The sequence below is a fragment of the Anser cygnoides genome, chromosome 1 (assembly GCF_040182565.1).
Source record: "Anser cygnoides isolate HZ-2024a breed goose chromosome 1, Taihu_goose_T2T_genome, whole genome shotgun sequence".
Classification (NCBI taxonomy): Eukaryota; Metazoa; Chordata; class Aves; order Anseriformes; family Anatidae; genus Anser; species Anser cygnoides.
Window position 1 is genome coordinate 159,038,607 of NC_089873.1, and position 14,750 is coordinate 159,053,356.

Genomic DNA, 14,750 nt, shown 5'->3' on the forward strand with positions numbered 1-14,750 from the left:
TGAAATGATCTCTGCTGCTATACAGAATCCACAACCAGTAAAATAAAGTGGAGAAAGTACTGATCATCAAGCAGTAACACAGGAATGTACACACAGCACAGTCATCTTGCTTATTCCCTTAATACATCAGCCTAGAGGAACTGCTCACTCAGTAATTTCCATAGTACTGGTGAGACCAGAGTTTCTAAGTGCCACTTAGATCTTAATGGTATCTACTGTAATTCCAGTTACTGTTCCAACTCTTTTTTTTTTCCTTTTAAATGAGTTTGCTTGCATACAAATTATTTTGGTAATGTTTTTATGATATTGACAGACTACATCTGACATTAATTAGTATAAACAGAGACAGTAAGCTGCTTCTCAAATTTTTGTTGATATCTTCCATACAGATGTGATATTTACTTGCTGAGCCTCTACTCAGAAGAGACTGCCAATGAAGCTGTGCGATGGTTTTATGATATGTATCAGATTTCATAAGTTAGAATCACTAATTTGATTTTCTCTTCTGGCTAGAGAGTTGATTTCCTGCTGTATTTAAATCTTTTAAAGTCTCTTTTCATATGAAAGTCTACACCTCTCTTTCCTTTACCAAATATATTGTCCCAAGTATGTCAGTTTGGGAATATTGTATTCCTTTATTAATTTATATTTTATTCTCTAACTTTTATTACTTTATTTTTTTATTATTTATTATTTTGTTTATTATTGTTATTCTCTAACTTTTATTCCTTTATTGTAGAATCATCATAGGATCATAGAATGATTTGAGTTGGAAGACCACCTAGTCCAACCCCTCTTCAGTGGTCAGGGACATCTTCCACTAGGCAAGGTTGCTAAAGCCTCATCCAACCTGGTCTTAAACACTTCAGGGATGGGGCATTCACAGCTTCTCTGGGAAAATTGTTCCAGTGCCTCACCACCCTCTGAATGAAGAATTTCCTCTAACCTCTAATCTAAGTCACCCCTCTTTTAGTTTAAAACCATTCCCCCTTGGCCCACCAGTATCTGCCTCTGTAAAAAGCCACTTGCCACCTTTTTTATAAGCCCAATTTTAAGTACTGAAAAGCTACAATAAAGTTCCCCTAGAGCCTTCTCTTCTCCAGGCTGAACAGCCCCAGCTCTCTCAGCCTGTCTTCACTGGAGAGATGCTCCAGCCATCTGATCATCTTCATGGCCCTCCTCTGGACCTGTTCTAACAGTTCCATGTCCTTCTTGTGCTGGAGGCCCCATACCTGGATGCAGCACTCCAGGTGGGGCCTCACAAGGGCAGAGCAGAGGGTACAGTCACCTCCGTTGGCCTGCTGGCCACCCCTCTGTTTATGCATCCCAGGATGCAGTTGGCCTTCTGGGCTGCAAGCATGCACTGCTGGCTCACAGCTTTTCATCCACCAAAACCCCCAAGTCCTTCTCTGAAGAGCGGCTCTCCATGTGTTCTTCATCCAGTTTGTATTCATGCCTAGGATTGCCCCAACCCAGGTTTAGCACCTTGCACTTGGCCTTGTTGAACCTCATTAAGTTCACGTGGGCCAACTTCTCAAGCTTCCCCATGTCCCTTTGGATGGCATCCCCTCCTTCTGTTGTATCAACAGCACCACTCAGCTCAGTGTCATCTGCAAACTTGCTGAGGGTGCACTTGATCCCACTGGCTATGTCATTGATAAAGATAGTAAACAGTACTGTTACCAAGACAGAGCCCTGAGGGACACCACTTGTCACTGATCTCTGCCTGGACATTGAGCTGTTGACTGCAAATCTTTGAGTGCAACCATCCAGCCAATTCCTTACCCACTGGTCCATCCACCAAATCCATGTATCTCCAATTTAGAGACAAGGATATTGTGGCCACCAGATTTTCCTGTCACGATCTGTCCTTAGTGAAGCCATGTTGGCTGTCACCAATCACCTCCTAATTTTCTGTGTGCCTTAGCACATTTTCCAGGAGGATCTGCTTTATGATCTTGACAAGCACAGAGGTTAGATTGACAGGCCTGTAGTTGTTTGGGTCTTCCTTTTTAAACATGGGGGTTATGTTTCCCCTCTTTCAGTCATTGGGAACTTCACCAGACTGCCATGACTTCTCAGATATGATTGATAGGGGCTTAGTAACTTCGTCCAATGGTTCCTTCAGGACCTGCAGATGTATCTCATCAGGTCCCATGGACATATGCACCTTCAGGTTCCATAGATGGTCTCAAACCTGATCTTCCCCTACACTGAGCAGTTCATCATTCTCGCAGTCCCTGCCTTTGCCTTCTGGGAACTGGGCCATGTGGCTGGAACTCTTGTTGGTGAAGTCTGAGGCAAAATAGTCATTGGGTACCTCAGGCTCCTCCATATGCCCACCAGGGCTTTGTCCCATGGTACTCTACCAAGCAGACCCATGGTACTCTACCAAGCAGACCAGAATGAAGAGGCAAAAGTCTGCTCTCCCACAGTCCAGGGTAGTAAGCTTGCAGTGCTCCCTCCTTACTGTTCTCTGAATACAAAACTGCACCATTTCTTGATCGCTGCAGCCAAGGCTGACATTGAGTTTCACATTCACCACCATCCCCTCCTTGTTGGTGAAAATGAGGTCCATCACAGCACCTTTCCTCGTTGGCTGCTCTATCACTTGGAGAAGGAATTTAACATCAACGCATTCCAGGAACCTCCTATGACCTGCTGTGCTGTCCCTTCAACAAATATCAGGGTGCTTGAAGTCCCCCATGAGAACCAGGGCTTGCAAATGTGAGGCTGCTTCTATCTGTCTGTAGAGGGCCTCATCTGCTTGATCTTCTTGATCAGATGGCCCGTAGCATTCTCCTACTATAATGTCCCCTGCTGGCTGCTGGTGGGTCTCTGCGCTCCCTTGCGGGGGATGTTGCATACTTGTTCTGTTTGAGTTTTGCTCATTCATGCAGGTCTCCTGCCCCCTTTGCTTGCCTTCCTACTCATAGGGATACATCAGTCTTGAGCTTGGAGGAAGTGATGTTTGAATACTGACCAGCTCTCTTGGACCCCCCTTCCTTCTAGGGTCCTAACCCATGGGATTCTTCCAAGTAGGTCCCTGAAGAGGCCCAAGTTTGCACTCCAGAAGTCCAGGGCTGCAGTCCTACTTTTTGCTCTGCTTCTTCCTCACAAGATCCTGAACCCCACCATTTCCTGGGCACTGCAGCCAAGGTTGCCTCCAACCTTCACATCTCCAACAAGACCTTCTTTGTTTGTTAGTATAAGGTCCAGCAGCACACATCTCCTTGTTGGCTTCTCCACCACCTGTGCCAAAAAGTTGTCATCAATGCACTGCAGGAACCTCTTGGACTATTTGTGCCTAGCTGTGTGATCTTCCCAGAAGATAATAGAATGGTTAAAGTCCCCTATTAGAACAAGGGCTTGTGATTGTGAGGCTACTTCCAGCTATATGTAGAAGGCTTCATCTACGTCCTCTTCATCATTGAGTGGCCTGTAGCAAACACCCACAACAGCCATGGCAGCCTGACCCTTAATCCTTACCTGTAAACTCTCAGCTTGCTCTTCATCCATCCTTAGGCAGAACTTGATGTATTCCAGTTGCTCTCTCAAATAAAGAGCAACTCCACCACCTTGCCTTCCTGGCCTGTCTTTCCTAAGAAGATTGTAGTCCTCCATGACAGCATTCCGGTCATGTGAGATATCCCACTATGTTTCTGTAACTGCAATAAGATCATAGCCTTGTGACCGCACGCAAATCTCCAATTCTTCCTGTTTATTTCCCATGCTGTGTGCATCGGTATACAAGTAATGAAAACAATGAATAATGCAGTTTGTACTGCAAGTAGCTGATGCTTGCATGCATCTCTGCAAAGTCCAATTGTTGTTCCACATGAGAAGAAGTGGATGTGGTTCTTCAATCAGAAGAAGAAAAACTCTTTAAACAAATCCAGATTCCATTAGGCAGGTCACTTTCAAGCTGAATTCCTAAACTCATTTACAGTTGATTATATACTAATTGGCATGGTTGCCGTTGCAAAACAATCGATTCTCTAAATGGAAAGTCCAGCAGCAAAAGTAATCCACAATACCGCTCCCTAAAACAATTGTCTACTGAAAGTGTCCAGAGACAGGGCAATTCTTAAATTGGCATTCACTGAAAATTAAATGCATTTCCTTCACCACTTTTCTTCTCCCTCTTGAGAAGACATCACAAAGGTTAAATAAGTTGTTATCCAATTAAAATATGAAATTTGACAGCTTCCTCTACCTGTAAGATAGGCTAAATAGACCTTTATATTTAAGTAGGCTTTTTTTTTTTTTTTTTTTTTTTTAACTATGAAAAGCACACATGCCAAAAAGAATCCCAAGATATTTTGGATGAGAGATTCTCCCAGTACAGTTAGGTAGTTAAAAATCTGACAATGTATCCACCGTCATATATTATGCAGTATAAGTCTCATCTATGTATACAACTAATGGGGCACTAACTCATTGCAAAAAGAAGGGCTTTTCTATTATTTGATGAAATTATAGAAGAAAGCAGAAGCTTCCAGCATTCACATCAAAGTTAATAGGAGGTTGAGTATGCACCATTGTACTACTGCATCAGGGCCTTGAAGCCCTCTTGAACTCTGTAGTCTGTCTCTATTATATATCATTATGTATATTCCATTTCTTTTTTAAACTGAAATTGGGCATTAAGGGCATCAGAAGCTCCTTTTCACTTTCAAAATTGCCACTATTTCCATGTGGTACGGGAACAAAACCCCTTCTAGTTTTATTAGCTATGGCCACAGTTATGGGAAGTCTGAAATAAAGTATTAAAAATAAATAAATAAATCTATTTTTATCAGAGTCAAGGAGCATAAACAATAAATTATAAATAAGAAAAATAAAATTGCATGGTTTTGCAGACAGTAAAGTAGAACAGGTTTTCTAAAGTAAGCATCAAAAAAAACCTGTGCCCTGACCATATTGTTTGTCATAGAAAAAATCCAAAAATCTCAAAACCCTTCTTCCTTCACTTAATATTGTACTTAAAAATAAGAAGATAGAACAATACTTCTCTTTCAATACTTCTGAGAAACCCTAGCACAAGCAGTTTTTACCAGCTATATCAGGAAGCAATTTAGGTGCAAAATAGGCTTTTGCAGAGAGAATCTGCACCATAATGAATACTTTGTTTAGTGTCGCTGTCCACCTAATACTGCTGGAAAAGTCTGTCTGGTTTTCTGTGCCACTGTTTTCTGCACTAAATGGGTAAGAATTGATAGTATCTCCCCGTTGCATCAATGTGCATGTTTTCTCACTGTGCACTGTGCAGTGTTTTATAAGCAAAAGAAGGAGAAAAAAATAACAAAAATACAAATGTAAGTTGTTTTGTTTTGATTTGTTTTGTTTTCAGTTAGCTTTACACAAATTTGGACCTTAACCTTAGTTCCGGAAAGCTCTGTAAAATGTACATTATTTTCTTTTGTTAGTCACATTTAGGAAAATCAAAAGCTTTTCATTTAAGTACAAATAGTATTTTAAATCATTTGTGCTAAATGACGGAAACTCCGATTAGCCTTTAATAATGTTGGTAAACTTCCTAGTGAAAAACAAAATAAAGCAGGAAAAAAGATTATCAAGCTTTTATTTAAATTACGAGGAAAAAAAAAACAACAAAAAAAAACAATATGTGGCTAATGACCATCAATTATTTACCTCCTAAGCATCCCAACATTGGGAGATGCATGTTCTCAACTTCATGCCCTCATAATCACTTTTTCTTTCTCCGTCTTCATTCTGTACACTATATAGGTTTGAGATTACACATAGTTTTCCACGACATGCAATCATCTCAGAATGTTCACATAAATTTTAGTGTTTTGAATTTCAGGAAGTGAAAGATCACCTTTGTGAACAACAAAAAGAACAAATGACTTCATTATAATCTCAGAACTGTTGAGAGAACCTTTTCACTCAAGAGATTCAAAAACATCAGCAATCCTGAACTTTTGATATTTATTTTTGAGGTTGAAGTGTATTGTAAAAGGAGGAGGATGTAACTCAGAAAAGAATTTCCCATCTCATTCCTAGCTATCTAGCTATTTCCTACTCTGCGGAAATTATGTCAATATTTTATGAACAATGGTAATACTCAAAATATTTAACATAACTTCAGCACCAGCTAATAGTCAAATCAATACTATGTGATAAGCCAGCTCTCCGTAGATGTGCCAAAAAAAAAAAAAAAAAAAAAAAAAAAACAGGAACACCTTACAACAAATACAGAATAGGTTTCTCTGTCAAGTATGAATATGACATATCACTCTGCTATCATGCCTTCCCATAGATGGAATTTGTCCAAGGGTTTGTAGCATGACAGTAGTATTGTATTAATTCCAGAAGTACAATGAAAGAAGAAGCAAGCACATAAAAAATTAAAGGGAGAGCCAACAAATCACTGGAAAAAAAAATAATGTAATGAAGATATTGAGCTGTTCTCTACCTGCAGGAGTGTGATAATTTTAGAAGAAAAAAAAAAAAAGTGGAAAAGGCAGAAAAAAAAATCTAAAGCAAAATTAACATTTAGGTATGCATTTGTAACATGAAAAACAAAACAAAACTTGTGCAGCAGTCTTTCCCATTGAAAAAGAAACAAAAATAATAAATAAGCAGTTTAGGTGCAAACAGATGAAATCAAATCTTGCACAAGTGAATGTTGAATGGCTGTTGCACAAAGTGCACTCAAATTTTACTTCCCAATTACCTCAATGGGATACCTGTTATAGAACAGTGCAAAGTGCAGGCTAAAATATATCAACAAAAAAATTTTGAGTAGAGGAAAAAAACGTTTTGGAAATGAGTCTCAAGAGCTTGTCCCTGTTTCTGAAGAGTATATCGAACTAAGGTCCTAAGTATCTGACTGTTAAATGCTGTACTCTTGAGAATTCACTTGTTCCATGAGAAAGAACTGCATTTCAGTCATGAATAGAGTCATCAGAATGTACAATTCGTTAAATTTATACAGCAGTTTGAACTGTTCTAAGAGGCAGGGGGATTTTAACTGTTAGGCAATTATCATAGCACTAAAGAAGGCGCAAACATGTTATCAGTGATCAAAGGGAAGTGCAACTGCAAGTACCACATCTTGCATATGAATAATTTGAAAACACAGTTCTTTGTATGTATAGTTGAGAACTCAGGCAATGTTTTCCATCACCACTTCCAATATGTACTTGGCTCTCAAATTAACACGTATTAATTTGCCTGTGTTGTGGTTTATTAATAAAACCTTTAAAAAAAAAAAGTGTAGTTAGTATGAAAAATCAGTGTCAAAATAAAATCCTATCTTACTATTTTTGTGACATTTTTGAGACATATAAATAGACAAATGATGGCATGGTCAAATGCAGTGCTTACAACGTTGTAATAATGACCACTAGTAAAGGAAAAATAGTTGTCACATTTAATGTCTTTTAAAGTAGCGTCACCTATTCATTCACTTAAAGGCTATAGACATCATTTTTAGCCAAAGCCTATGCTTGGTGTGTACATGTATTCATAAGAAAGTTAAGAAATGTTAAGATGCATAAGGAAAGAAATAGACAAAATTATTTAAGGAGGCCAAATTAACTACATTTCTGCCACTAAAATTTTTTGAGTCATCCCTAGGGAGTCTCTGACAATAGGTAACAATAGAACATGATATTAGATTTAATAGCCCATAGGTCCAATCATAGAATCATAGAATCATTAAGGTTGGAAAAGACATCCAAGATCATCTGATCCAACCATCACTCTACCACCAATATCACCCACTAAAGCATGTCCCTAAGCACCACGTCCAACCTTTCCTTAAATACCCCCAGGGATGGTGATTCCACCACCACCCCAGGCAACCTGTTCCAATGCCTGACTACTCTTTCTGAGAAGAAATGTCTCCTCATTTCCAACCTGAACCTCCTCTGGTGAAACTTGAGGCCATTCCCTCTAGTCGTATCACTAGTTACCTGTGAGAAGATGCAAACCCCCAGCTCCCCACAACTTCCTTTCAGGTAGTTGTAGAAATCAATAAGGTCTCCCTGAGCCTTCTCTTCTCCAGTCTAAACAACCCCAGCTCCCTCAGCCGCTCCTCACAGGACTTGTGTTGCAGGCCCTTCACCAGCTTTGTAGCCCTTCTCTGGACATGCTCCAGGGCCTCAATGCCCTTCTTGTACTGAGGGGTCCAAAGCTGAACACAGTACTCAAGGTGTGGCCTCACCTGAGCTGAGTACAGGGGGACGATCACCTCCCTGGTCCTGTTGGCTACACTATTCCTGATACAAGCCAGGATGCTGTTGGCCTTCTTGGTTACCCAGGCACACTGCCGGCTCATGTTCAGGCAAGCATCAATCAGAACCCACAGATCCTTCTCCTCTGCACATCTCTCCAGCCACTTTGCCCCAAGCCTCTAGCATTGTATGGAGTTGTTGTGGCCAAAGTGCAGAACCCAGCACTTAGCCATTTTGATCCTCATCCCATTGTCCTCTGCCCATTGATCCAACCTGTCCAGGTCCCTCTGTAGAGCCTTCCTACCCTCCAGCACCTTGACACTTCCCCCAAACTTGGTGTCATCTGCAAACTTACAAAGGGTGCACTCAATTCCCTCATGCAAATCATCAATAAAGATACTAAAGAGGATGAGCCCCAGCACCGACCCCTTGGGGACACCACTCGTGACCAGTCACCAGCTGGATTTAACTCCATTCACCACCACTCTCAGGACCTGGCCAGCCAGCCAGTTTTTAACCCAGCAAAGAGTGTACCTGTCCAAGCCATGGGCTGCCAGCTTCTCTGGGAGAATACTGTGGGAGGCCGTGTCAAAGGCTTTGCTGAAGTCTAAGTAGAATACGTCAACAGCCTTTCCCTCATTTACCAGGCAGGTCACCTGGTCATAGAAGGAGATGAGGCTGGTCAGGCAGGACTTTCCTTTCATGAACCCATGCTGACTGGGCCTGATTCCCTACCTGTCTTGCACGTGCTGTGTGATTGCACTCAAGATAATTTGTTCCATAACCTTCCCTGGCACCAAGGTCAGGCTGTCAGGCCTGTAGTTCCCCAGATTCTCCTTATGAGCCTTCTTATAGATGGGCATCACAATAGCAAATCTCCAGTCATCTGGGACCTTCTTCAGTTGATGTTGATTCTATGACTACTGGCTTTGGACTGCATTCTGCTGATGACACACAAAAATATGTACTCTTACAAGTCTGCACTGTACAACTTTTCCATTTGGCAAAGCATAGTCATGGATTTGGCCAAAACTTAGGCTTCAATTACTGCCGCATAATCTTAAAAATTCTTTAATCTGATACTATTTATTGCACAAACCCATTCAGCTTTTATACAGTTAGTCATTTGAATGCTGGATTTAGTCTCCCTTTGGCTTTTAGAATTTCTATCAATAACAAAAATACTATATTATTCTCATTTTGGAATAAATTTTGCTAGTTATGGTCAGATAGCTTTTCCATTAGTGACATTTTTCAGCCCTTCATGGAAAAAATAAGTATTAATCCATGTATATCAGCTAGTGATCCAGGGGTTCTGCAGTGTAAGATGTGATCCCTTCCAGATAACTTCAGGTACATCTTTTGCTACACCTAGAAATAGGAAACTATTATCCTAACTGAAGTGTTTAAATTTCTAGTATAGTCAATAGTGAGGAAGGTGCCTGTGGAAATCTCCACAGGGAGATTCTGTTTGCCTCATATTGGCAGACATACACAGTGGTATTTTCTACTATGGCAGGATTTTCTAAAATTAGGACGTCTTTATTTCACCTGTTAATATGAGCTCCAAGTAATGGCTATTATTTTCAAAAACAGTATCTCTCTGAGATTATCTTTTAAAAGAAGAAATACATTGAAATGACCAAGATCCAATTGCCTGTAATCACAGCACCAAAATATCATACTTATTTCATAACCTTAGTATTTGTACTTGCAGGCAAGATAAATCATGTTTTTAAATTATTGGGGAGGAAAGAAAAATAATTACCATTATTATCGCTGCCATATGCAACTGACTTTGCTTATCATGACTACCTATTAAATAAGAGTGATAGCTGCTGATTGCAGTATATAAGAGAATATGCACTGAACCCATTGTTGGCCTGCCGTGAAGACAAATGAATGAGGAAGAGCCCATCATTTAAAAAGCTCTCCAAAACACCAGACTGTACAAGTGAGGATTTTTACAAAAGAAGGTGACTTTGTCAAACCATTTTCATCCCTGACTGGTTCACCTGAATTCATGCTAGCTCCTCTAATTGCACTTCACTGCTGGGAGTACAAACCTGTGGAGTCCAGAGCACAGATTATAGCAGTCAGGGTCCAATGGAATCAAAAGTTCTATTGATTTTTGGTAAATCCACTATTTACAGAAAAAGAAGGAGGTTTACTGTGAGCCTCTCACAAAGGAGAAATGACATATGGGCCACTGTGGCATATGCTGAAAAGGTCTCTGTCATAAAGTTTGTGAACAGTTGTAACTTAACCCTTGCACAATAGCCCAGAAACCAAACTGTACTGGAAAGAGATGTTCTCCTTTAAACAACAAATTTAAGCAATGAGTTTAAAATTTTTAATTAATAGGACCTAGAAAACAGAGACTGTGTTTAAGCACCAAACATTTACATATTTTAAAGTAGATTCTTTGCTAGGGATTTTTACACACTTGTATATCTACCCAGTAAGAAAAGAGGAAATACTAGGAGACCCTTATTCTTTTCTGCAAGCAGGTCAAAATATTATTTGATCTATTTTCTCATGTACACATTAAAGATGACCAGGAAGCGATTTTTAATGTATCTGTTCTTCTTTTGCTACTTGATAATATTTAGTCATTTGTACAATAAATATGTATAGTCTGATTTTCTGAGAGCTTGCTAGGTCCTCCTTGAATGAGCCCTCTCTTTACATCTCCAAATATTAACTTCACTCCTACTCTACTGCTCAGATCCTTGAAAGTACAAAGAAAAATGTAGTGCAATTGGTGAGAAAAGGGGTCATCTGCTTTGATGACAAAGAGAAAGGAACATTTTAGAAAGCAATGTATTTCTTCTACCTCTTCATAACAGAGAGAGTTACTTTTTCTGTTCTAGAAGGGCAAAATATAATCAGGGTGTATTTCTGAATCTGAGTTTAATTATGTATTCTAAATACCAGACTGGTCATCCTCTTCAAACTAGTCTTTCTATAATTTACCCTTTTTTTTTTTTTAATGATTAGAAAAGACTACATAATCATAAAATCAGAATTGTGTCAGGAGCTCCCCAAATGTTTGGACATACCTTTTTGAGTTCCTGACTGTCTGAACTGTACCTAAGGTCTCAATCATTTCACGAAAATTAAAAACCAAACAAATAAAAATGTATCCTAAGTACTTCGGCCCAACTCAGACACCTGCAAAAGCAAAAGGCTTCATTTTCCAGTAGACATGAGGTTGTTTTATGGTTTGATAATTCTGTGGTGCAACATACCCTTTGAAAAAGCAGAATGTAGTAGTAGAATAAGAAGATACAGTGTACCTGCTAAATATTAGAATTAGAAAAGGACACATTTCTAGTTTGTGTTTTCCAACTGGCATCCTCTTGGAAAGGGCTCAGAAATATGACACAAGGCGAAATACTTCAGATCAGGCACTTAACTGCAGGTGTTTACAATGTAGATGCCAACATGTGGGCAATATACCCAAACTCATTTTATATAGTCTGAGGCTAAAGACCTACTTTTCTTATCCTGAAGCACACACTCAGATTTGGCCAAATGAACAGCTCTCTAAGTTTCATGGACTAGAGCTGCATGTGAGGGAAGCTTAAACACCTAAATGCGTGTCTCATTACAGAAATGAATCCTATCCCAGCTGCAAACAAATGTTCTATGTTATCACTGATTACATAATATTTCACTGCATTTCACCATGTTTATTGTGCGAAGTACCAGGAGCAAAACCTCTGATTCTTTTCTGGATACTGACATTCACCAAATGGTAGAGGCTTTTCATTCCTGAAGGTCTTGGTACCATGACAGGCTATTCAAGCAGAAGAAAATCAGACTATACTTATAGCGATACACACAGCTCTAACCGTGATTGGAAGGAAGGGCCATATCCTCTCATGGCATCATGAGACAGAGAGCAATGTTGCTTTGATATCTTGTATGGTGTTTAAAGGCTGATGTGAAAGGTCATATAAACCTGAATTACCACTCATTTCCATTTCCTAACACAGAGAGTAAATTGCCACATTTCATGCTCCATATAAAACACAAATAACAAAAATGGACTTATTAGAAAGCAAGGCTACAGCAACATGGAATTTATATAGAAATATATATAGTTGCCTACACAAATAGAAGGTTACATATCATGTTGCCAGCCTTATAACTAAATTAAAGTATATAAACCTTTATAGATTACAGGTATTATTAGTTATGAAAAGTAGGACAAATATGATTTTTTTTCTACCAAAATTAACTGTTTAAGCTTTTGTATTGCATAATACTACTCAGATAGAGTGCTGGAATTAAGTAGATAGAACTAGGACTTATACACAAGAGGTGACACCACAATCCATTAAGCTCCCCTTATTTAATCTGTCCTTCATAAACTTAATACGTGACTCACCCTTTTCATAACACAAAGGACAAAAAGGTGAGCGTTTGTATTTGAATCTCTAATTTACTCTCCCCATCCTCCTTTTCCAAGCAGTAAAAGCTAGAGAAGAAAGCTTTTTCTGCAGTTTCTTCAGCCCTTTTATCTGAGGAAAAACAGTTATATATTGGGTCTCTAAGGTATTTGATGCTCTCTTTATCCACTGACCCTATTTCCATACTCAGAGCTACAAGAAAGGAAACTATCACATAGAAAGATAATATATTTACAAGTTAGTAGGACTTGCAGTATGTAGATTATAAGTCCTTCTTTCCAAGACTCTCTCCAGTCTTCTAGGACAAGGACAAATAAGCTCTCAAAATGAAACGCCTTATAATGGAATTGTTCTATTCCATTTGTTTAGATCCTCACCCAAGGAGGAAACAACACAAATCCTAGCCTCTAGAGGAAAACAATACAATAAACTATACAGTGCAGGTTTAATATCGAAGGACAACATTCCTGACAAATAAAAGACCTTGAGACTTACCCAGTAAGATTTGCAACATATTTCTTTGTAGAGCAATTTTTAGTTCTTAATTAAGTCATAGCATCTATTTGGAGGCAAAATTATATTCATTTTCTTACCATGGTAGTCACCATTTTAATATGAAGTAGAGACAAAAGCATGCTGAAGCTGGAGGGCTAAATACAGTATTTCATTTTAGGAGGAAGGAATAATGACTGCCTTTGAGCTTGAATCGGGATTCCACTTACCCCAGAAAACAACCCTACTGATGGAAAAGATTTTATTTATTTATTTATTTATTTATTTACTATTTCACCAATTCTTTCCTTTTGTTGTCAGTTATTTTTTTACCAATAGAGAAATAAGAACCCAGAGAGTTCACCATGAAGTTATCAATAATGTTAGAATGGCTTGCTTATTTCAACTCCAGAAACCATTTTGGAAACTGTACTTAAAAGCAGCTGTCAAGAAGATGGAAAAACAAAATTAAAGAACCAGTCTTTAAATGGAACTAAATGCACTAGGCAAGGAAGGGCTGACTAATATCTCTAATTCTCGTGCTTGGAAAATGAGGTAGAGAAGGGGAATGGAGAAGGTAAAACTGCCAAGCTTGCATGCCCTCCCTGAATAGTCTCTTCATCAGTGCAGATGAGAAGTTGCTGGACTAGATGGGTCCATGGCAAGAAATGCTAATAGAGTAGTTCTTATCATTCAGTCTTCAGATCATGGTGGAAAATTTTATTTTCTAACTGAAATACAGAATTGCCAGCAAACTTATTGTTGCTTTCAACAGAGTCAGGTTTTTGTCCTGTAGTTATGGCTATCCATGATACAGATGATAACAGTATAACAAAACATACATGTAATCTTAAATGTATTACAGTTCTACAGTTGTGCAGGATCATATTGGAACTGACTGCTTTATAAGCCTTAAATTTAGTAACTCACAAATGAACACCAACTTCTTTAGCAAGCATGCTATTCAAACTTTCTGGTGTTTCTATCTTACTTATAAACAATAAACCTTGCAGCAAGATTGATTAAGAAAGAATCTCGATTTAGTATAGATGGATGAGGGAAATTATGTTTTATTGTTTATAAATGTTAACCCAGTTAATATCCCTAAATTATACTGTTTGTTCTTCTGTACACTTAATGAAATGCTGAACTGGTACTCACAGGTACAGGTGGCCCAGCTGACAAAGTCTTACTTCCTACACTCCTTAACCATATGCAAATTTTTGACTACATCATTTCCAATAACTGAAGTGAGAGGGAGCAGACAGGTTTTTGTTTGTTTGTTTGTTTTTTTCTGGTGTTGACATACATTAAGCAATGACTTGAATTAACAATTACCCTTTAATGTACAGTAAATTCATACTTTCACTAGAGTTGTCTTTAATATTATACTATATTTATAAGTAAAAGAAGCTTACCTGAATTATATGTTTCAGCTTGTCAATAATTTGATTTATTACAGGATCTGTTCCTTTCACTTTTACTTCTGGATTCCCAAACTGAGCTTTGATTCCACTGCCAACCACGCGAAGAGTATAGCTATTTCAACACACAAATACACACACACAGATGATTTAGTAAGTTATTCTGCTCTCAGAGAGTCATCTTCTAGTTCATATTAACTCAATTCTCA

The 14,750-nt window shown here is 38.7% G+C and overlaps 1 protein-coding gene across 6 annotated transcripts in view; it reads right to left on the minus strand.

Moving 5' to 3' along the window:
* The window catches only part of GPC5 (glypican 5), a 770,806-nt gene that overhangs the window by 489,129 nt on the left and 266,927 nt on the right, over positions 1-14,750 (minus strand). For all 6 annotated transcript variants that reach the window (XM_048078008.2, XM_048078014.2, XM_066986959.1 and 3 more), the window contains exon 6: positions 14,536-14,656. In XM_048078008.2, coding sequence (XP_047933965.2) covers positions 14,536-14,656 — 121 coding nt within the window. The remainder of the gene's footprint in view (positions 1-14,535; positions 14,657-14,750) is intronic.